Genomic DNA, 24,304 nt, shown 5'->3' with positions numbered 1-24,304 from the left:
TGCATTCCATACCCAACGAAAAAGGATTGGTATCTCATTCATATCGGCTATATCACTGAGTGTACTCCCTTCCGCAGCTAGGGTGCTGGTTTGGGCTTTTCGATTGATGATTTTTCGATTTGCATGTGGTCTTGGGCAGCACATTGGTTCGTTCTCGCTCCTTGCAAGGGCTCTTCGGCATCGTGTAAGTATGCTATCTTTGGTGGTACAAGTATTACTCAACATTCTCACTGTATATTCCCATCAAGTATCGTTCCATCGCTTACAGCCCGAGTGCCAACGTAGCGGTCGTATCAACACGAGAATGATTGCAAGGATCGGCTTGATTTGGATATCAGCAGGATTTCATGCATATGGCTATCATTGGTAAATGGTGATCCGTTCTCTTCTACAATGCCTACCAACATCTTCTTTTATTATAATGTGCGGGCTATTCAGCAAGCTACTTGTCTTCTGGTCCTTTGGAATTTTCATGCATGAAGCTGTCATTGGTAAATCATGGTCCATTCTTTCTTTCAATGCCTACTAACACCCTCTTTCATGTGGGTCATTCAGCGAGCTACTTGTCTTGTTCCCTTTGGATTCTTGATGGATGCAGCTATCATTGGATGTCGACAAGGTTTTATTCATATGGCTATCATTGGTAAATGGTGGATGATCCGTTTTTTGGCTCCAACCCAACCAACACCCTTTTTTATTATAGTGTGCGGGCTATTCAACAAGCTACTTGTCTTCTGGTGCATTGGGATTGCTATGGATGCAGCTGTCATTGGATGCCAACATGTTGACGTGCATATGGCTATCATTGGTAAGTTATGATCCGTTCTATACAACGCCTACCGACCTTCCTCCTTAGTATGTGGTCTATTCAGCAAGCCACTTGCCTTCTGGTTCTTTGGGTTATCATGGATGCAGCTGTCATTGGATGTCGACATGTTTTCGTGCGTATGGCTATCATTGGTAATTGCTGATCCATTCGTTCTACAACGCCTGCCAACCTCCGCTTTTATCTTAGCATGTGGGCTATTCATACATGAAGCTGGCATTGGTAAATAATGATCCATTCTTTCTTTCAATGCCTACTAACACCATCTTTCATGTGGGTTATTCAGCGAGCTACTTGTCTTGTTCCCTTTGGATTCTTGATGGATGCAGCTATCATTGGATGTTGACAAGGTTTTATTCATATGGCTTTCATTGGTAAATAGTGGATGACCCGTTTTTTTGGCTCCAACCCAACCAACCCCCTCTTTTATTATAGTATGTGTGCTATTCAGCAAACTACTTGTATTTTGGTCCTTTGGAATATTCATGGATGCAGGTATCATTGCTAAGTATCGTTCTATGTGTTCGGGGAAGTGTTTACCGTGCATCGATTATAGGCGAATCATGCCAGGGTCAAAGAGCAATGTCTATAGCATCCTTCAGTGTCAGCTTGCCTTATCACATCATCTCATGGTTCTCGTCACCAAGTGTTGGACGTTCCCTTTTATGGGCATCTGCAACGACAAACAACAGCTTCCATGTCTTTCGGTGTCAGCAAGCCTTATCTCACCTAATTGTGGTTCTGGTTGTCGATAATTCTTTTGATGGATATCCTACTACGCATGTCTGTTATCGGTGGATCATATCAGCAACAAGCAAGAAGCAGGAATGAGCAACAATAGGGTCCATATCTTTGGTGTCAACACCGTTTACTTGATCCTCTGGTGGTTCTCCTTTTGGGCAATTGTTTTCAAGAATACTCTACAGCGCATGTCTCTATGGGTGTATCACACAAGCAACTAGCAACAATGTTACGTGTCCTTTTGGTGCTGTCAAGGTTTATCCATCTCTCAAGGCATTCATCATCAAGTATCGCTTGGAGAAACGGCTATCAGAATTAGTCACTGTGTCGACATCTCTGCAGCAAGGAAATGTGTTTTGGTTACTGGGTGGCATCAAACATCGTGGATTCTCATATGACACCGGCTAAGTATTGTTACCATTACCTCAGAGATAAATTAGTGATATGCATTTTTATAGGCCCATCATTCCATCAAGCTATATTTTCGCATGCGGTTTGGCGCCATCAGAATCCATTCGGTCACCTTACAGTTGTCAGTGGCGAATGCTGTTGCATTGAAAGTCGAAGATCAACATTTGAATTTGGGTGGGTTTCTCAGAAGCAAGCAAGCGATCTCTATCTTATAGTTGTGGTTGTCAAGGATACCGTTTCCATGGTTTTGGGAATCAGCTACCTGCAAGTCGTCTCTGCATCGGTGGTGTCAAAGCATGAAGTGGATGATGATGGTTGTACATGGTTGACAGGTTGCATAAAGGATGATGATAGTAGCTGCCATGAAATAGCATATAAAGTAGGATGCGCCAATGATGGCATCAAGGTCAAGTTGACAATGGATACCCTCTTTTTCAACGCATTGTATATATCCAATCCCTTCCATCCCTTCCACCAAACCAATATCCATATCCATAAGAAATCGTATGTATTCAAACAAGTTGCTACGCGTAAATAAAGCTGCTTCTATACAATGACTATCTGCTGGTCACGTAAAGAAAGGCTGCAAGGCAGGCTGCTGCAAGTAAAGAACGCTGTTTGAGACAATGGAGTAAGGCATCGCTAATGGCAACTGCTGGATTGAACGCTGTTACGTTTGATCGTGGTAAAGGATCGTCCAAGACGTTGCGTTGTATCAAGGAAGACACGCGTTGAAGTAGAGTGACAAGAAGGCCGTGTACACGCCATGGACTTGCCATTCAGTCAACAACAATCGGATCAAGATAATTGTAGGATCGACATGATGAGTTGAAGCAGGACAATCGTTCGTAGGTGGTAGTTGCACTTGAATGGGGGCAACAGTTGAGAAGAGACAAGAAGTTGTGGGAGCGGAAGGAGTGGGAAATTAAAGAGGTCGGACACCTCTTGTATAAATGCATGAACACTGTACATCAATCCTTGATATTGAGATTGCCTCTCTCGAACCTAAAACTTTCACACAAGATCCTTCGACCATGCCGAGCAAGATCGTTCTCATAAACTTCATTATGATAATCTTGAATGTAAGAGAGACGATGGAGCGGATGGGATCATAAATAGTGTGTACGGTCCATGCCTCCCGATATTGCCCATCTCGGCCGTGAAAGTGCCCTCCGACACGATGATCAACTTTGATCTAATAAAGACCCCACGCATCATTATGTAAGTTTTGAGTGCGAGGATGCAAATGTAGGAGAGACTAATAACAAACCATCGATCCGGATCAAAAGTTTATGAGCGAAGAGAGCTAAAAGTGGGTCTATTTTGTTTCCCAATGATATGGATGTTGCCCCTATATAGCAAGTGCTGACAGGCTTACTCTAGCACTACACTGTTTTTTCACACACCCCCTTGCCACAATATATATATGGTCTTTTAAGCGAAGCCTGGTCATGCACTAAGCCCTTGAAACACACAATGCAAGAGATAGGCTGAGTGCTATACACGTGATACACCACATGCTGGATCGTATTTTTTCATTTCGCTTGGAAAAAAAACCGGGGTTGATCAATGTAACGAGAATGCGGTGTTTTTTAACGGACAATAGGGGATATAAGACCCTGAGTGTGAGTAGAATGCAAATCAAGGATCGTCATGTGAAATGCCGTGTGTATGTGTGTTTTTGCCAGGAAACCCGATTTCTTTCTTCTCTGCTTACCATTTTAGATCATGTAGGACAATAAGCTCTCCACAGATTTGTATTCGTGTACAAGGTGCATGCTCATTTTTTCTCACTGATTTAGACTTGTGTATATATATACAAAGGCATCATCCCGGTTTATGACAGAAACGGCTCTTTTTCCTTATAGCGGCGTTGTCAACCACCCCCTTTTTATACTTTCTACTATCCTTGCGCGTGTGCTTTGCATAGGTCAATATGAAGCACTTGTCCTTGATCGCCACCACCGTGTCATGCATGGGTGGTTTCTTGTTTGGTTATGATATCGGTGTTATCAGCGGTAAGTGTGTATGCTTATGCAACATGATGAATATGGGTGGCCTGATTCATAGTACGTTGACATCATTATAGGTGTGCTTGCCATGCCTACGTTTCCTCAATACTTTGGCATGGAGGGTGATCCTGATTACATTGCCCGTGTCAAAGGTGATGTGGTGGCATTGTTACAGGCAGGCTGCTGTGTAGGTGCCTTGCTTATAAATTTTCTTGCCGGTAATGGGATGTTTATAAAAGATCGAATGACAATGGCAACTCATCCCATATGGGTATTATAGATCCTTTCGGACGTAAAAAGACAATCATGTTTTCATCCATCGTCTTTATCGTGGGAGGCATCCTCCAAGCTGTAGCCCAAAACGTTTCGACTATGCTGGCAGGTCGTTTTGTTGCAGGATGTAAGCTGAAGATCACATTGTTATTACTCTTGCCCACTTTATTTACATCAACGTTATGTCTGCAGTGGGTGTGGGTGCGTGTTCAATGCTTGTTCCAATGTACATTGCCGAAATTGCTCCACGTCGTCTACGTGGTCGTTTGGGTACCTTGTGGCAGTTCCTTGTAGTATTGGGTATCATGTTGTCGTACTGGTATGCGAATCGTCGGCCTTATGCAATTGCACAACGTGTAACATGTCACCAACCACTTTTCAACAAATAGGGTCGATTATGGATGTGTGCGTCATATCCCAGTGTCAGATAGACAATGGCGTACTGCACTAGGTATTCAAATCATCCCTGGTGGTTTATTGTTCCTTGGCATGTTCTTTTGCCCTGAATCATTGCGTTGGCTCGCATTACGGTAAATGCACGACATTCATTTTATTCACACACTGACAACTCAGCTGACCTTAATGCACAAATCAGAGAGCGGAATGAAGATGTTTTGAAGGTCTTGTGTCAGTTACGTAATCAGGATGCCGAACATCCTGCTATTGTGCAAGAAATGGAAGAGATCAAAGCAGCGGCTCAACAAGAACGGGAAATGAAAATGACTCGTTGGACAGAGTTGCTTGTTCCCAACAATCTACGTCGTCTACTTATCGGCGTGTTCCTTCAAGTGGCTCAACAATGGACCGGTACAAATGCTATTGTAAGTTATTTGTTGCATTTGACGTAACCATGGCTGACGATCCTCTCTTTACGAAAAAGAACTATTACGCTCCCGATATTTTCAAATCAATTGGTCTTACAGCTGAGAACACTGATATCCTTGCAACGGGCGTTTATGGTATGGTGATGATGGCTTTCCTCCTTCAATCGCAAAACCGCATGATAACAATTTTATGATTAGGCGTGGTCAAATTGGTTTTTGTTGTTGTCGCATTCTTCCTTATTGATGGTCGCATGGGACGAAGACGTACGCTGATGCTTGGTGCTGCGATCATGTTTGTATCGTTCTTTATAGTAGGAGGAATGGTATATGGATTGCAACGCCAAAGTACTGGCAGTGGTGATGAAATCAATGTTGTCGACGCTAAAGGCTATGTGGCTATCGTCTTTGTCTACATCTTCGCTGTTGGGTAAGGAGCATGATTCGTTATTGGTGATACGTCGTATACTCATCACGTGCTTTCTCTTTTTGTATGATGACAGCTATGAATTCTCATGGGGGTAAGTTTAAAAGATTCTTGAAGCAATTATGCATGATGTAAACTCAAATGCAACCTTCTTTTCTTGTGGATCAGTCCTGTTGTATGGGTTGTCTGCTCCGAAATCTTCCCAACACGCATCCGTGCCATGTGCTTGTCAGTCACCACTGCTTTCAACTGGGTAAGGTTACACCCAAAAAGACATCTTATACATACAGTGCACCTAACACATTATATGACAGGCCATGAATGCTACCATTGCCAAGGTCACACCCATCATGATCAGTGACATTACCTATGGCACGTACTTTTTCTTTGGTTGCTGTGCCGTATTAATGGGTACAATCACGTACTTGTTCGTACCCGAAACTCGAGGTCGTTCGCTTGAAGAGATGAATGAAGTGTTCGGTGGCAGTGTTTGGGCGTTCAAAGACAAGTACGTGTGGAAGATGGCTGACGAGGAAAACAAGACCAGCCAAGCTCAAGAGGTGGAGCGAGTGGAAGATCATAAGGTGGAGCAGCCACCATCTCCTTCTAATGCTGGTGCTGCCACTTCCGCCGATAAGGATTAGTAACCTCAACCCCTTTATGCATCATAACTTCCACCACCTAATGTAATTTCTCCTCTTATTGTAATATCCCTACTAGTGTTTTATGTATTGGACCAATGTAATCGTTTTATTGCGAGTACCATCATCGCACGTTATTTATGAATGTAGTAATGATAAGCTAAGCTCTAGTGTATTCGGCTACTTCGGGCACCGGTATACATAGGGAAGTCAATAATGATGCTACACCATCCTACTACCTTGGAAACCTATATCTCAGATCGCGTCATGTGACCCAATTGGATCCATCCTACCCCAATGGTGCACCAACATAGACCAAAGATGGTACTCTGGTATCTCTGGTATATTCAGGAGGAGAGAGAGAACAAAGAAAACACAAAGAAAGGGATGTGTATGATGTACGACAAATAGCCCTTTTCCCCCGCCTCTCTTCACAAAGTAAGCAAAGTTTACCTCCATTGACCAAGTGCGAAGCTTCAACTACCGCGATTGCCTTCATCGCACAGGACATTGAGTGAGCTTGTGGTCAACGACAACACTTTCCAATGGCAGCAATCACCAACAAGAGCGCACGCGATCTACTCATGACTCCAGCTTCCACATGTACGTTCAATTGCTGCATTCCTTTTATTGTTCAAGTTGGACATGTTGACACTAAATATGGTATGTAGTTTACTGTTATCTCGCTTCTTGTACAAGATCCAAGGGGCCGTCGTGTGATGTATGTAATCTTTCCACGGCTGTTACACAAGGTGAGGTTTGCATTGTTCCTTTGAGTATGTCAACACGAAAAGCGCATGCTGCCCTTGTCATCTTACATTACATTTATTCTAGATTGAGTGCATTGGATGATGATGGTGGCCTCTGGCAGCAACAGCATACTGATCTCAAAGCAAGAATGCTGTACGTTGGATTATGGTACGCATTATTGTATTGGATCTATAACGCAGGACTTGCTGGTTGACGAACCTTATGATTAAACAGCAGCACCAAATAATGGAACGATCGGGTTACAAGTTATTTGCAGTACAACAATGGTATTGAAAGATACTTCAAGGTAAAGAGATCATCCTGGGATTGGTTGTTGGATTCAAGTGAGCTTACAAAAACAAATAAGGATGGCAGGTTTTCGTTTGGCGATATCACGTTTATCACGGCAGCACATCAAGGAAGCCATTGCACTGTACTGTCTAGGGGACACGGCCATGTTTTACTAGTGGGAACCGGTGCGGGGTATCTGGACATACTCATGGCACCTTCAAACGATCACCTTTTTGCAAGTGGCGGGTGGATTTATCGGCTGCTGGGTTTCCATCACTTCGACTCGGTTCTTCAAGATGCTTGACCACTTTATCATTTCGATCCATCATGACAACAATTCTCACGCCCACTCTCATATAAACAAGGCTGTTGTCGCCAACACTATCGTACACTCTTTCTTTCTACTTGTCTGCATATCATCATCAATGGCCTTTGGTAAGTCTCAAGGATAGTCTTTATGTGATCCCCGAAAATGAGGGTACTCATGCATCCACCTATTAGCTCACATCATTGCTTTACCGCTTGAAGCGCATATTGATGTCTAATGACATTTGGCTGTATTCCTTGATGGACCCTTTGTGGTAGGTATAACCATCATTTATATATTGATACATGTTATTAAAAGGATGCCTTGTACATTTGTAGGCAAAAGGCAACCCCAGTCTGATGGGAAATTTGGGACTTCTTTGTCGGTGACATAAATACATGCGTTGTTGATTGTTATGGAAAGGGTGTGCCGCATGGCAAGAACCAGGAGGGTGATATGAAGAAGTTGATGGACGTGAAGCTTGATCCAGATCTCGAGGCATTTATTGATAAGAAGGAAGAGGGACTACAGAACAAGAAAGACAAGAAGAGGAAGCTGGATAAAGAATTCTATTGCGAGCTATGCGTTTCACAATCATTTCAACAAGAGGAGGATCTCGTTACGGATATGCGTGTGGAGCATGATGTAAGTACTTTGCCGAAGGTGATTATGCGATTGGTTTCTAAGTATGATGTTTTCTAGATCAACGAATTGGAATACGCAATCCAAGGATGTGAAGAGACCTTCCACACCGCTTAGACAAGGCACGTGTATGTCAATGCAAAACACGCAGTAAGTTCATGCTTCATCCCTTTATAACATGTATCAACATATGGGTATCCTGCTATAGGCTGACAAGGAACACATGTGCGGCAATTGCGGCAAGACATATACCTTACTTGGTGATCTCAACGCACACATCCGGGATGTACATGGACCGGTACTTATATCCATGGGTGTACTTCGATTCGCATGAAAGCCTAATACCGGTTCTTCAATTGATTAGGATCATCAAATAGCATGTACTTGGCAAGGCTGTACAAAAACATTCAGAACCAAGCACGACATGCAAAAGCATATGTTCAGTCACGTGAGTATGATTTCTCTCCTCTCTTTGATCATATGGAATAGCTCATCTCTTTTTAATCCTCCTTTTAGACAAGACCATTCATCGAATGTCCTCGTTGTGGAAAAGGATTCGCAAGTTCAAGAGACCTCAAACGCCAAGAGCCAATTCAATTGTCGACGTCGATGATTCTCATGCTTTATCATCCTATGTATATACAACAATTGCAACCTCAAGATTAGTCATCGTCTACTTTTACATTACGTTTACCCAACATTACTCATTCATAATCCCATGATCACTACCTATGGAACCCTACGTTACATACCTGTAAATTACTTTTGTTAGCGTATGACTACCGATATTAAAAACAATCATCCGCGCTCATTGAATTGGCTACTAAAAGTTGCATAATTATGGCTGACGAGGAAAACAAGATCAGCCAAGCTCAAGAGGTGGAGCGAGTGGAGGATCATAAGGTGGAGCAACCAACATCATCTTCTAATGCTGGTGCAGCCACTTCCGCTGATAGGGACTAGTAATTCCACACCCCTTATTCATCATAACTCTCACCATGTAATCGCTTTAATGTAAGAACCATCACCGCATGCTGTTTATGGATGCATTAATGACAAGCTAAGCTCAATTATTTGGCTACCTCAGGCACCGATGTACATTGGAAAGTCAATAATGCCTATGTCTCAGGTAGCGTCATATGACCCAATTGAATCCAACCATCCACCCCAATAACGCACCATACATGGATCCAAAATTAATGGTTGCAATTAAATTAGATGCTACTCTGATATATTCAGGAAGAGAGAAAGAGAAAGAAGAAAACACAAAGAGGGGATGTATATAGTGTAGCGTGTGTGAATTGAAGCGATTGAAGGTCTTGTTGTTGTGCAAGCTGTACTGGTGTTGAGTTTTTTTTTGTTGATTCTCCTTGTGTGTGAGTGAAGAGAAAGAGAGAGAAAGAGAATGTGTGTGTGAGTGTGTATATATGTGGTAAAGAAACGAGATGAAAGAGGATATGTATAAATCGAAGTGCTATGTGAGATGGGGGAATATTAACTTGGCTTGGATAGTACCGGTCGCCGCCGTTGCCACCAGACTGTGTTTCCTCGAATGACAGTAGTCTTTGGGACATGGGTTGGTGTTGGTGCAAGGGTATGTTCAGTGGGGGATGTAATTGTTGTGCCGTTGCCATTGATGCCATTATTGTTGTCATCATCGTCATCGTCACCATCATCAAGGTTGTCGTTTTTGCTGGCACTCATATCAATAAGATGGGCGAGTGAAGGGCCATCAATGATTTGTCGTTTGACGCCACCCAAGCACATGCTTTGAAGACCTGAATGGGTTGACATGCCATGTTGTTTCTCGATCACTCCCAATTGATGTTCGACACGTTGTGCAGCGATAGCAAAAAAGGATTCACCAAGGATACGTGCGTTGCTGAGACTGATAAGACGTAGATGGATGCATCGTTCCAAGAGATCTAGCAAGGTCGCTTCACTCAAACGATTACCATCGGCATTGTTGAAAAGCTTGAGTAACTTGAGATTCCTGCAATACTTGGCGACTGCAGCGATGGACTTGTCGGTGAGGTTGTATGCATTGCCAATGCTGATACTTTCGAGATGGGGTCCACAACGTTCCGCTAGTGCACGTAAACTTGAATCACTCACCGGCGTGTTGCCCATGATTTCGATATGTCGTAATTGTGGATTGGTGATAGCCAACTTGACCAATGTCGATGATTGTAATGTGCCACAACCTGTCAACATGATGGACTCGAGTGTACCCGATTGCATGTATTTTGCCATCTCATAGACCGAGTCATCCGTCTTTGGTGTATATGATGTCAATCGTATCGTTTTCAATTTGCGACAATTGTGAGCGAAATGAGCCAGCGGTAATGAGTGATTGTATTGACGTTGTTGCTGTTGTTGTTGTGGAGGATGCGGATGTTGTTGTTGTTGTTGATGAGGAGGATGCTGATGATTGTTGTTGTTAATAGGTTGTGGTTGTGGTGGTGAGCGAATATTGTTTGCATGATGATTATTATGAAGTTGATGATTTGGTGCAGCTGGTGGTTGTGGACGTACAGGTTGAGCGTCTCCAGGACGTCGAATAGGTGGTAAAACGGGACGATTTTGTAGGATGGGTGGAACCACGGGTGGAGCCACGGGTCGAGTATGATGAATGGTGATGGATATGGATTCAAGATTTGGACACAAAGCGGTGACAAGTAGAATGACATTGGGGCTAACGAGAAATTCCCGGTCTGCATGCACAAGATCGAGTGCTTTGACATACGTGCCATAAGGTCGTGATACATTCTGTCGAGCCATGATTGAAAACACTCGTTCGAAATCACGTTCTCGTACAAAACGGAAATTGGCCCATATCAACTTTAACGCTGGTGTTGTCCATGCACGGCACACAAGAGCTGCATGCACTAAATCGGATCTACTGCTCAGATAGCCAAATATGCGTTCAAGACACGTTGCTGGTAATTCATAAAAATGATGTCGTCGACGTATCGGTTGTTGTTGAAGCGACTTGTTGGGCTCCCACGCGGCTGAGGTGCCCAAAGTCGCATCTCTCGTCATGCACGATTCGTCCGTCGTAATGTCGTTTTGCGGGAAATGGTCCAACAATCAAAAGAGTCGAGCACGTGTCGCGAATCAGGTTGAGAGTGAGGAATGCAAAGCTGCTGCAAAGTGCTGGTGTTGGTGTGTGAGCGTGAGTGCGAGTGAGTGAGTGAGTGAGTGAGACAAAGGAGGAAAAAGGGAAAAGAAAACAAGAGGCGGTTGAATTGGGAGATGTAGAGCGGGGGAGAAAGGGACCCAGTGCCACGTAATATGGGTTGCAAAAAAAAAAACACAAAGCGCTCAATGTCGAAAACTCAGTACGAAGAAAAAATAGTGGTCTGAGCAACATCGTTCTATCAAAGATGTCGTTTCGTTGTATGTGAGCAGATGTGTGTATGCCATGAATACCTTCTAGAAACGTCCTTGCTGTGTATGTATAGTGGTGTGGTATCGTGTTTTATGGTCATGGAGTCTTTTTTCCCCCATCAGTGACCGACATTAGATTCGGATATTCTCCCTTGACTTTCTCCACATGCTGCAAGGTTGTGTCCCATTGGTATCAGCAAAGGATGGCTAAAAAATGAAGAACGTGTTCTGGAAGCACTTTAATGATGTCATTTCCCGTTGCACAAAAAAGCCAATGTGACCCCACTGACGTAACCGGGCAACCGCTTGACACCTACTTCTGTCTTTGACACCATTTTTTTTTACTCCCTTCAGCCAACTCAATCTCTTTACTCTTCCCTCCCCCCGATTTTTCATTTTCTTTCTTTTCGTCGGGGGTGCCTGAATATCTTGTAAATGATTCACAGTCTTATTGGCAACGACAACAACAGCAATACAGATCACTATCAAAACTCCTTTTATCTACCACATCCGGAATGCCGAGGGGGAGGTCGAGAATCGTTTTCTTACATGGAATGTGTGACAAATTGAAAATGCTTGTCACCCCCCTCCCCCCTTTCTTATGGCTTTGCTATCAAACTATTCTTGCACACACACAACACAACATACAAATGTGCGTCATATCATGCGAGAACCATGGTGCTCGGAGTTGCTCCGGGAATGTATTATTGGTCTATCACGGAAGAGATGTGTACGTATGTGTGTGTGTGTGGCAATTTTGCATCTACAGGGCTTTACCAAAACCTTGTTTGCATGTTGCATATATAGAGCATTCGATCAATCATTATCATCAAAAATGGAACAATCATGGTATCTCATGCTTCCAGTCATCATTGCAAGGGGGGAAAGAGCGATTGGCATAGACGAGTGATCGCCCAAAACACAGCGGCGGACGCCACCTTTTTCTTCTTGCATGTTTCATCACTCATTATCCAGATGGAAGAGCATTTTCCCTTCTTTCCCACCTGTAGCATATATACCGCGCTCATCATTGTTAGTGCCTATTTACCATGTACCACATTGTTATGTAACCTGTAATCCTTCATTGTTGCAGTCAATCAACAAAATAGAAAGCATGGGCGAAAGAAAGTTGAAGCACGTGGCATATTAGGAAAACCATTAGTGTTTGTTACACTTGCGTTTGTGTGACACACCCTTTGTTGTTGTACGAACGACGTTAGGTTGTACAATGCAACTTCCTCCTTTTTCCCTTTACTGCCTTTTTCCAACCTTCTTTATCGGGTGATGTGCTTTGGTAGAATAGATGTAGTGGATTGCATTTCATGGACGGGGAATAGCAAAAGCATAGGAGCTCCATCAAGTAGCAAGTGCTAAGCACTATTATAAAATGGTCAGATTTATTTGACTGTTGTCATGATGTACAACAGTAAAATGGGATCCAGCTCACGTTTTGCTTATCAATCGTGTGGTCATATGGATATTTTCATCAATCTTTCTTGCGTAGCATCGGCAACTAGCCCTAAAAGTACCTTGAAAACCCCATTATCGGCTTGCTTGGCAGCATGTGGAAATTGAACAAAGGGCCTTCTACATCGTCAATAATGCAATCATCGACGACGACGATGACGACGATGACGATCATCATAGCCCTACCCCCGTTTGTTGGAACCCCCCTACCCCACATTCCTTATACACACACACATTACTTGAAAAGCTTGAGATGGCGTGGATGCACAGATAATCTTTTGCTGCGAAAAAATGGAAAGCAAATACAGCTGTGTATCATCATCATCATCATGGGCATGATGCAATTCCTTGAGAAACAAGCTCAGCTGACTCGTGCGTGATGATGGGTTATTCTCATTCACCCACGCATTGCTTCCCTTATGCAAGCTTGTCAACACTTGGAATCTTCCCACACCCGCACCCACACCGCCATCACCTATCCTCGATGCGAGATGAAATTCCACCCTCCTTGCTTGTTCTTGCCATGAAAAAAGAATGGCGTCAACATCCATCATGTCATTTCTGATCCACATTTCTGGTATTATAAAAGCGTCTGTATAAACATCCTTAAGCAAGATTAAGGTTGGATGTATATCCTTAGCGTTGAGTTGTTGTCGTAATACGTGATAAAATCGGCAGACTATAATGTGGCCACACATACGCACACACACATGCGTGACAATTGTGGAGAGAGACAAAAAGGGGTACTTTTAAAATCATAAGGAGAAGAACGACACACACTCTGGATGACGTTGTAGGAATAAGGGTGCCCGTCGTTACGATATTTGTTTGCATAGGCTGTACCTTTGGTGTCTTAAAAGCACCCACCATTGACCACATTAAGGAATAATCCCTTTTTTAACCTATGTGGGAGGGACGATGGCTTGTTCTTAGATTCAGGATACGGTTAGTCTTTATTAGGTTACTTTGTAATGAGGTGGTTCCTGCAGCTCCTACTGCATGCAAACTAACCTACACCACCATCACCATACCCCACACACACATGTTACGAGGAGAAGAAGGGGAAGATAATGACCGATTTCTCGTTACAGCCTATCCCGATGCACATGCACAACGCCACGCTTGTCATACCCGATTGTCATCATCATATTCACGGTCTGGAACAAGTTGCAAGCAAAAAAGGGATAAAGGATCAACTTTGAGTAAAGGTATGATTGTCAATAAGCAAATGTACAAGTAGATGTATATGTGTGTGCAAGGGAGAGAGCTGGTTGCTATGGAGATTTGATGGATGATGCCGCTTCTTGTACAAGTTCCTCAACAATGAGCTTGATCTTTTCACTGAATGTCAATACGCCTGCGTCTTTGGTTTGTGTTCGTGAAAATAGTATTTCGCGTGTGATGGATGGTAATGCGGATGAGGGTCGTTCATTTGATTGTGCAGGTGCTCGTAGTTGGAATTGAAGTTGATACGCTGGTTTGCCTTCTAGTTGCGTCTTGATCAATTGCACGTGTCTGTAAAAGAAAAAAACCCCATTAATGATGTCGTCCTTGAACATAGTCATAATGAAAACACTTACATGCTTCGCCATACATGGCTGGAATCTTGACTAGCCGATGGACCAAGTGCCCACGAGATAGAGCCATTGATTGTTTCTTCGATATCATCCACTTTCCATAGACATCGACCTTGCTCACTAGGGGTGGCATTCTGAAAACCAGGTGTACATCGGATGAAGCTATTGGCAACTTCACACACCATTCGAAGTCCAATCAGGTTGATTTCACGCGTTAGGAGTGCTTGAAATTCGCTAATGTTGCTCAAAGTCATCAATCCTTGGGGTAATCGTACGGTGATGTTGCCAGATTCATGCAAAACAAAGAGCAAGAATTGCCTAGAATAGAAGCTTGAATGAGACAAAAGAAAAGCACATAATGAGATCCATCACTTACCCTTTCAAAATGCTGATACTAAGGCTAATGGCCATTTCACCCACTCCAGGATAGGAGCTGCATAAGGAACCATCATTTCGTTTGTGTTGATTTGAAAAGCCATCACCACGTAACTCATAGTGCACTGAAAGATTGGTACCACCTTCGCCCGTAAAAGGTTCAATGGCATCATAGACCAATTGTCGCACACGATCAAACAATACCCAGAACTTGCACATTGCCAAAGCGGGTGACAAAACGGGTACTGATGGTTGCCATGCATTGGTGCCACGTGTTTGCTGCATACGTCGATTGGTTCCACTGCCACCCACTGTGCTGCTGGATGCTGTGCCGGAGGTGCTACCTGATGCTGATGATGGCTGTAATGGAGGTTCACCCATCGTTGTAAGTAATTGCTGAATTTTGCGATTGGGACATAATAATCGGGCTCTTGTCCTCCATGTGTTGAGACGATAACGCTGGAGGAGTAGTAATCGCAATGCAAGATCCAATGTCCTTCCGGATATTTGTTGTGTAGTTACAGGAGTCGCCACTTGATCCTTTGTCTCATCATCATGGTCATCCGATCCTCGTTCCTGATCTTTGATAGCTGATGCTTCCACGCGTCGAATAGAGAGATCCACGTGACCATCAATGGTAACAATGACCTCTTCATCATCAAAACGCACGTCATTGTTGCTTGCAAGACCTTGAGCTTCTGATAACACCTGCACTTTTGAAATAAGTACAAGGGGTCATCATTGAGTCATGGCATGCCTTACCGAAGCATATAGCTCTGCATCAAAGATGGTGGATTGGGCTTCAACGAGTTGCTGCTGGATCTTGCTCAATTGGGAACTCATGGCCAGACATGGGAGAGCATCTATTTATGATAATAAGTACCAACCAACACATAGCAACTTTAAATAACGTTACTTACCATTCCTTGATTTCTCATCCACTTCCTCTGACATGCCCATGATTACTTCAGGTCCCATATCGGATTGATGATCTAATTTGCCCATCTTTGATATGCTGACATTGGCGACCATTCTTCGTGGCAAGCTGTGAGGCAGCGTCAAGCGTGTCTTTTCCTCATCGTGGTCATCATTCGCCCTGCTGAATTCACCAAAGGATACTTCATTGAAATCAGATCCAGCTATCAAAACAAGGATAAGTATATCCACAATCATCCAATCACATTCACCTTTACTTACCTTCTGTATATCCATAACGCACCAAGAATGAAGTATCAGCTGAGGCAGTGTTGGCATGCATCAACCAGTTGTTGCGACGTAGCTCTAACGCCTCTTCCCAAAATTGTTGTTCCCCATCCACCAACGATCTGAGCTTGGTTGCACTTGATTTGAGAAATTCGGCTGCATTTCTTTGTTGCTAAGGTTTCCATTGTTAGCAAAGCGAATGAAAGCAACCTCACCACAACAATCGACATACTTTGCGTTTCAATCCCAACGTCAATTGAGCCGACTCCAGTTGTGCTTTCACGGTGGGTCTTGGTTTGGCCACATAAGTCGCATGCAGTGTGCCTGGTGGAAGAGGGAGGACGACATCCTTGGATCGGTTTTGAGACAAGAGGATATTGATAACGTCTAGCGCTACGTCGATCTCGCTCTTTGCATGACTAGATCAATTCACGTTATATGAGGAAACGAATCACGAATGGACGCTATTCAATGTATACTTACCAGAGCTTGTTATGGACCGATTCCCGTACTCTCGCCATATCAAAGCCTGATGGTGCACCACTGACGGATTGATTGTTGGCGTCTTTGTCGTTGGCTTCAGAAGAAGTATCATCATCCACTGCTGTAATAGATTGTTGCAAACTCTCTTCAGTGATCAAACGCCAGTCGCCACGCTCGCCCCATACGCGATCAACGTTGAGCATAAGTTTCTCGGGTGGCGATGGCTCACTGCATTGGGTGAAACAAGGGCATAACGGTGTTAGACGTTGTTCAATGCTGAAACAAGTACGATGAAGATATTACTTTTTGAAGATCTCTTGGCCATTGTCCTCAATGTCGACGGGTATTTGATCGAGAGAAGGTTCGAGAGAAAGCTTCAATCGTTTGGGTGCTGGTTCGCTGTCCATGGTTGACGTGTTGTTGAGTGGGCAATGGGGAGTAGCAGTAGTTGAGGAACCCGCGCGTGCTGCTACACTCTGGCGAACTCCACCAATAATAAATGCTATGGATTGCCAAGTTGAGATAAACTCATTCCCTTTTGATACTGCGGTTACTCGAAACCCCTACTTTCAACACACCTTCTTCTATACCATGAATACTCGTTGCCAGAGCAATTCACATTACGAAGAACGGGGCAATTCAGGTACTTGGCAACATACAGCGTGCGCGACATTGACCCTTTGCATTCTAACAACAACCTTGTTTAGACGCTCATTACGTCCACAGACGACAGCAGCGCAAACAACGGCAAGCCTCATTGAATCACCTCCTGAACTTTACACTACCTGAACGCGAGACCACTGAAGAGACAATGCCAAGGTCGACCAATAACGGTGGCTCTTACAAGCCGTATAAGAAGGAAGATTATCTCAATGCAAAGTAAGTGGCGACATTCATGCAAGCTTATCTTGATCATCATTGTTGACCTCCTCCTTGTGAAGCTTCCGGTTTCTACTCGATGCATCTGGTGATTATACAAAGCAATTGAACGATCCAGATATTTCTTTTGATTGGGATTGGATTGAACAAGTAGTAAGTTAATCATGGATGATGATAATCCAACAACAGCAACTCACCCATTACTCTATTAGTTATTGTATGGAATGTCTTCATGCCCAATTTGTTTGGAATCACCTACAGCCGCACGCATTGCTCGATGTGGTCACGTGTTTTGCCTTGGTTGTATCTTGCATTGTCTTCAAGAACATAAAGCTTGCCCTATTTGTTGGGATTGTATCCTCGGCCCTCGTGATCTCAAGCCTGTCAAGGTCCTAGAGAGCAAGACATATAATGCAGGTGATTCAATCGATCTATGCTTAGTGCATCGCCATGCCAATTCCATGTTTGCTCTGCCTGCTGCCTCCTCTACAACAACCACCACTACGACGAATACCTCGTTGATCCCTTGGAATACGGCACCTCTCGCCATGCAATTTTCGAGATTCATGCTAGCCAAGCCAGAATACATGGAAGCAGAATATGACAAGGATGCAGAATGCCTTGGCAAAGCTATCCAGGATGTCGATGAGGATAATGAATTGGCAGCTTTACTTGCTGGATTGGATGTGGTGCATACAAACAAGGAACGACATCAGCAACAACGAGAAGCAGCATCATCATTGAACAACAACAACAATCATCATAACCATCATCGGATACATCAACAGCATGAAGCAGGAGGAGAATCAAGAGTGGATTATCATTTCTATCAAGAAGCAAACGGGCAATTTATCTTTTTGAATTCACGCGATATCCGAGTACTCAAACACGAGTTTGGTGATTATCATTTATTCCCTTTACGGATACGACCGGTGATTCGAGCATTGGAGGAAATCATCTTGACAGAGGTGTGTGTGTTTGTGGATGTTTTGATGGGAACAATGTTTGACACATGGCTATGCAGGAGCATAGACGTCGTTCAAAGTACCTGGGTCATCTCCCCATTGGATGTACGATTACGCTGGTGTCCGTAGACTTGGCTGGAATTGTTTCCAAAGAGACATTGGATATTTTCGTGGGTGAGTTGAATCGTTTCTTGTCGATAGCAGGCTTCGTTCTAACTTGTTTACTTGCTATGATAGACCATTCGATCCCAGAGAAGCAAGAGGCGAAAAACGAAGCCGTGCCTGAAGAAGAGACTACATCTCATGAGACGATCCGAGAACTTGTGGCGGAAGAAGAGTGGTCTGATGAGGAGGAGATGTTACAGCATGTGCTTAGGATATCGGCATTAGAGTATCACAAGGAGAGTACAGCCCATGATTCAACAACAACGACGAAAGACCAAGCTGAGGATCCGGTGGATGAAGACCATGATGATCACGCATACGACGATTGGGAATGGGAAGAATATGTAGAAACCAGCAAGTCGACTAGGCAGCGCCGGTAGCACTTCGTGTAGCACTGTAGTCATGGAAATTGCTCTTATAAAGAAAACATTTTATGTACAATTTCAAAGTCTATATTATATCTAAACGATTGGTAATGTCAAATGAGATGAACTTAGTTGCATAATAGGAGGGGGATGATAAGTAGAACATAAATAGCAATAGATAAGAGCGCATAGATAAAAGAAAGGTACAACAAAATCAGTAATGCTGGATGATGTAAACATAAAAACTTGATGCGAAAGGAGGAGGGGCGGTGGTGGTGTTGTTGTTGCATGTATCTAAAAAAGATTGACTGAGGATTGGGTTATCGTCGAACATTGGGTGAAGGGGATGATGTCGAATTTGTTGGTCTGACGGGGATATCGACTTCGAGTCCTTGTGTCAAATTTTGCAGCTCCCGAGCCAATTTGCTACATGTTCAAACCACCTGTGAGATACAAAAGCACTGATACACACAAGGGGATATCAGGGTAACAAGGCAATGAGAAGATGCTATTCGACATACCATGCTGTTTGATGCCATTGGTTACGTTCTTTCATTGTCACTTCCAGTTTTCTCCTTATTTGCATTTCTGGGCTTGGATGACTTGGTCGTCGATGATGGTGTATACGTTGTCGTTGAGACTCGATGCTCGTATCATCATCATAATCATCCTCATCCTCACCACCACCACCACCGTCATCATCATCATCATCGATCATCCGTTGACGTTGCCGCTGATGTCGTTGGTAACCAAGCGTATCAAACATCTGATCCAATTCGTGGTTGAAAGCCTAATAGCAACATAATGAGACCACCATCATTGTCATTTGCACACAATGAATGCCACCATCCATACCTCATACAGCAGGTCATTTTCTGCTATACAATCCCGATATCGTATACGTAGTGCGGCAAGCTCTTCGTCTCTCTAAACGTGAACGTTAATTCCCATGTTGATCCTTTGTTGTTCGTCATATTAGATGTATTACCTTTCGTAGCTCCCTTGTCAATTGCCGAACAACCGATCCCATTTCCTCATAGTCATGAATGATATTGCTGTATTTACGATTGAATTCACTCTTCATGATATCCATCTCCAGCACAAGCTTGTCAATGCCATCTTGAACAGGATTGGGTTGTACAGCGGGTGGTGGTGTTTGGCAGCTCTCACTGCTTGATGATGAAAGAGGTGAATGGCTCTTGATTTGCGCCAAGAGTTCAGTGACCTTTTCATCCACTTGGATATGCTCCTAAAGTATTACATCATTAGCCATGCCAGTTTTCATTCATATCAAAGATCTCTATATACACTTACTGTGCCGAGTAGATCATGCGAGAAAGGTGTATAGGTGCCACTGCTATTGCTGCTATTAATGCGACCTATGAGTGGCGGTGCTAAATCATGGGTGCTATCCATAGGCGTGGATAGCGTGCTACGACTAGAAAATGGATCTTGTGTTGTCGATGAGCCACCCCAACTCTTGCGACATCCGGGAAAATTGGTAGGACTGTTGCAACTGGAACGTGTGCTCATGGTGGGTTGTGAGATGTTACTATCCGGATACTTTGGAGGGTATTCTGGTGGCATGTCACGTCTTTGGCGTTGCACGTGATGAGGTATCTTTTTGGCACTTTCATTTGAAAGATCATGCTCACTATTGGACCTTGCATTGGATGATGATCGGTTGCCAGGCTACCGATTTCCATAAATCAATAAGCAACGTATCATTAACGACAATAACAAAAAGTCAAACATACCATAAGCTCATATGACACGGTCTGTGATGGATGTACACTAGGCTATTATCATATGTAAGTTTACCACACGCTTTGAACTATTATGGATCACCTTACTCGATACATGGATGCAATCGACTCGGTCAATGATTTTCTTCGAACGTTCATCGAATTGCGCTTGTTGCCTTGATGCATAATGGAGATGTCAACGGCTGTTTCTTGCTCCGAATCATTGCTGTTGGAGCTTGCAGAAGAATAGGCACGTGAAATACGTGATTCCATAAAACCTGTTGTCTTGGAAAATTCATCACTATTCACGCTCTTTCGTCGGGCGGCAGATGATGATGATGCAGCAATAGCTGTAGCATTGTTGGATGATGGTAATGCAGGTGGCGATCCCAAACCAGAAAATAGCTTGAAGGTGTTCATGCTGCGACGGCGATTGAGCTCCTTTCGAAAAGTGGATGATATAGGTTTGATTTGGTTGGCATAGCGTAGTCGACGACGACGTCCATAAGTTGAAAGTGATGTAGCCATTCTTCCCACCTCACGTAAATCTTTGTCGCATGCATAAACTATAGGACAACGTTTTAAGTGATCTTGCTTGAGAGCTTACAAACATAGCACCTAATCAGCCAATACCTACGATTGCCAAGCAATCGATCCCTAAAATGATGGATCTCGCTCTCGTTTCCTGTCGACAGCTCGAGGTCGGAGGTAACATGGCTATCGGATGTACATCCAAGTGCCAGCTTGCTGCGCATCGTGATACTAAATAAAAATTACGTTAGCATGTTGAATGTCTAATGAAGGGCCTACGTGGACTTACATGTGCTTTCCTCCAGTATTGACCGGTTTCACCAACCCAAGCATATGGGGTATCATGAAGCTGTTGCTCAATGCTGATTTTAGCTTGGGCGAATTGGGATCTTTGATGTAAACAAGAGCCACTTCATTCTATAGAATAAGTAAGAGCGAGGAATTTTACATTGGAAATTGAAGCGTTGTGGTGATAACTTTGGGCTGCTCACCTTTGCTTGTACTTGGTGATACGCTGATAGGCGATAAATGTTGGCAAAAAAGTAACGGTCATTCCATAAGCAACATGTCCAATCAAGCAAGACATCATCTGCCGTATTCAAAAGTAAGCAAGGGGATGACGAATATGAGCAAAAGAGATGTGAGCCTTACCCATACGATGGAGGCTCAATTTCTGCCTCCCAAATTGTTCCACAAAATTTTGCCGTTCCTGCATCAACGAGTGGATCGTTTTTGTACTACCATCGGGTGATGTGCATGAAATACTAAAGAGTCGAGGTGAATCTTCCAAAAAGTAGCCTTCAAGTGCATCTCGTGTTTGAGGGTCGACATCCGTTGGGGTAACAGCTTCACTTGTTGCTGCCACAAGCGTGAATGATCCAGGCACACCTATTATCCAATACCATGTTTTAGTATGCCACCATGATTCTCTTCTTCAGCTATGACGTTTATTTTACCTGCAACACCATCATGGACTTCGATGTCGCTTAAACCCATCCATCCTCGAAATTTGAGTTTTCGATCGTATCGCTTGGTGAGATCAGCTTTTCGTGCTAGCAACGATAGCATACCAGATTTATCACGCTCATGATCCAGGCCGCATGATTCCAATCCATCAACTGCATAGGATGGTCTTCGTGCAACCATCAACTTGTCAGTGAAAAGAAACAATGTTACCGGATGTGCTGGTTTTCCAGTATTCAAATCGTGCTCTACAGCATCAAGATGACATATCAAGCTACGTTGTTGGCTTATTAACGAGGCCTGTATCAAGATTAAGCTTATAAGAACATCATTCAAAGTTGACCTCATATGCTTACCGGGCAATTTTGAATGGATTGGAGCATGTTGTGAAATATTTTGATGAGCTTTGTATGATAATCCTCGCTCATGTTGGCAATTTCCTCTGCAGCTTTCAATGCCTCGGTCAATCCTGGTAGATCGGAATGATCATCAGTGGTATGCTTGATCAGCTCTACGTACCAATACAAGTTATCCACGTCAGCCCCCAAGGATCATTGCTTGTTTATGTGACAAGTCAAATGTACTAACCTTTAAAAAACATGGTGTAGCGACCGACCCGTTGCCCTGGTAGTGCCAAGTAGTCGTACACGGTTTGATTCCCCTTATTGACCTTTAGCTTCTGTTGTTGTATATCACGCCACTTGTGGTGAGTCACATTGTTCGTCAACGATCATGGTGATTCTTACGTTTAGATAAGCTTCATACGTTGCATTGTGTTTTTGCTCCTTTATATTGAATGATTGTGCGTTTTCAACACCCAAGAGAAATTTGCGATAACACGTAGCAAATCGCCGCATCTAATTAACCACACACACGCACACAAACATTGATGCGCGTCCCAAATCAGCAACCTGTTCTCTCCGATCATCGGATACTTCCGTCGGCTTCTACAACAACTGTCAAACTTACGTGCATAAGACACATGTCACCAAAGTTCATGGAGATGGCTGAGGATTGATATCGAGCCAAATCAAGCCTGAATGCTTCGTTGGCTTGCAAGAGCTGCTCCACATTCATGAAGATTTTGCTACATTCATAAGGCCCAAGAATACATCGTTGCTTATCACGAGCTCGGGAGCGGATCGGTTGAACGATCGACTAGGTACACATAAAGGGTATCATTTGTTTAGTCATGCCAAAGGAGAAACCAAAAATATACCCAATGAACATTACATACCGACACAAATGATCGAAGGCTAGCCACATAATTATCTTCGGTCAATACAAACTCGGAAATCAGGTTGCCTCGACGTTCATCGTTCTAAAATGTAAAATCATATTCATGCATGATGATGAACACAATGGTGTGAGAACCTGTGCTTCCTTCCTTATCCCTTTTAGCACTATCATTTGATTTCACACGCACCTTTATGAATCGTCGTTGCTGTTCTACCGGTAGAGGTGAATAGGTGGATTGGCGTCGTGTTGTTTGTGGTTGACGTGTAGGCGTTGACGTGATTACATTGTAGAATGCATCATAGCTTGTGCATGCTATTATCGAGATTCATGGTCATTTTCTTCTTCATTTTATAATGTGAGACAAAGAAGAAGCCTTACTATCTGCCAAATGGTCGTCGACAACAAGATCGTAATATACACACTACAACGAACAAATTGGAGGAGAAAAGATGATAAGTAGATAGCGTAGCACATGGCTGTTTGCAGCGATGCTTACCAGCGAATCGGGAACATGTTTGACGTTGGAAGGCTTTGGTGGTGCGATAGCATAACGATCCGCAACGGCGAGGTTCCGGCAGTGGAGATAGCCATAGGGCTCCAAGTCCTGCATCATCATCCAGCAACCATGTTGAGTTTTAAAAAGTGCCCCATCATCATCTTCATGCAACTTGACTACCCACACCCATATGCGTCGAGTTATTCCAACCCACCTTTTCTGTCATGGAAGCGTCAAGCAGCGAAAAAGACAAGAGGAAAAAAATGTGTGTGGAAAAGAGGAAAAGAAAGAAAGTGGGATAAGGCAACAAAGTTTTTTA

The 24,304-nt window shown here is 43.5% G+C and overlaps 6 protein-coding genes across 6 annotated transcripts; 3 read left to right on the top strand and 3 right to left on the bottom strand.

Annotated features, from left to right (window-relative positions):
- Positions 1-3,914: 3,914 nt before the first annotated feature.
- O0I10_008308 (uncharacterized protein) lies at positions 3,915-6,155 on the top strand (the record flags this gene model as incomplete). The annotated part of the gene is made up of 11 exons (XM_058488313.1): positions 3,915-3,996; positions 4,068-4,208; positions 4,271-4,390; positions 4,456-4,582; positions 4,653-4,793; positions 4,859-5,084; positions 5,144-5,222; positions 5,286-5,514; positions 5,588-5,605; positions 5,680-5,764; positions 5,826-6,155. 11 exons carry the CDS (start codon positions 3,915-3,917, stop codon positions 6,153-6,155), a joined length of 1,578 nt encoding a protein of 525 aa, XP_058340998.1.
- Positions 6,156-7,956: 1,801 nt separating this feature from the next.
- Positions 7,957-9,105, top strand: O0I10_008307 (uncharacterized protein; the record flags this gene model as incomplete). The annotated part of the gene is made up of 2 exons (XM_058488312.1): positions 7,957-8,145; positions 9,004-9,105. 2 exons carry the CDS (start codon positions 7,957-7,959, stop codon positions 9,103-9,105), a joined length of 291 nt encoding a protein of 96 aa, XP_058340997.1.
- A 531-nt stretch (positions 9,106-9,636) lies between these two features.
- On the bottom strand, positions 9,637-11,184 carry O0I10_008306 (uncharacterized protein; the record flags this gene model as incomplete). The annotated part of the gene is made up of 1 exon (XM_058488311.1): positions 9,637-11,184. One exon carries the CDS (start codon positions 11,182-11,184, stop codon positions 9,637-9,639), a length of 1,548 nt encoding a protein of 515 aa, XP_058340996.1.
- Positions 11,185-14,273: 3,089 nt separating this feature from the next.
- On the bottom strand, positions 14,274-17,044 carry O0I10_008305 (uncharacterized protein; the record flags this gene model as incomplete). Its single annotated transcript, XM_058488310.1, has 9 exons — positions 14,274-14,514; positions 14,580-14,894; positions 14,953-15,659; positions 15,714-15,814; positions 15,872-16,090; positions 16,149-16,326; positions 16,387-16,573; positions 16,638-16,865; positions 16,941-17,044. 9 exons carry the CDS (start codon positions 17,042-17,044, stop codon positions 14,274-14,276), a joined length of 2,280 nt encoding a protein of 759 aa, XP_058340995.1.
- A 184-nt stretch (positions 17,045-17,228) lies between these two features.
- On the top strand, positions 17,229-19,026 carry O0I10_008304 (uncharacterized protein; the record flags this gene model as incomplete). Its single annotated transcript, XM_058488309.1, has 6 exons — positions 17,229-17,280; positions 17,345-17,516; positions 17,579-17,669; positions 17,729-18,484; positions 18,541-18,655; positions 18,719-19,026. The coding sequence occupies 6 exons, from the start codon at positions 17,229-17,231 to the stop codon at positions 19,024-19,026; spliced, it is 1,494 nt and encodes a 497-aa protein (XP_058340994.1).
- Positions 19,027-19,331: 305 nt separating this feature from the next.
- Positions 19,332-24,211, bottom strand: O0I10_008303 (uncharacterized protein; the record flags this gene model as incomplete). The annotated part of the gene is made up of 21 exons (XM_058488308.1): positions 19,332-19,437; positions 19,533-19,801; positions 19,867-19,938; positions 20,000-20,260; positions 20,326-20,703; positions 20,769-20,810; positions 20,865-21,322; positions 21,394-21,518; positions 21,577-21,704; positions 21,779-21,876; positions 21,939-22,175; positions 22,244-22,550; positions 22,607-22,761; positions 22,839-22,929; positions 22,997-23,107; positions 23,220-23,408; positions 23,488-23,571; positions 23,677-23,801; positions 23,868-23,910; positions 23,986-24,093; positions 24,170-24,211. 21 exons carry the CDS (start codon positions 24,209-24,211, stop codon positions 19,332-19,334), a joined length of 3,429 nt encoding a protein of 1,142 aa, XP_058340993.1.
- Positions 24,212-24,304: the final 93 nt, after the last annotated feature.

Source organism: Lichtheimia ornata (assembly GCF_029851405.1).
Source record: "Lichtheimia ornata isolate CBS 291.66 chromosome Unknown scaffold00043, whole genome shotgun sequence".
NCBI lineage: Eukaryota > Fungi > Mucoromycota > Mucoromycetes > Mucorales > Lichtheimiaceae > Lichtheimia > Lichtheimia ornata.
Note: the sequence above shows the minus strand (reverse complement) of the source record. Positions and strands in the feature narration are given on the sequence as shown.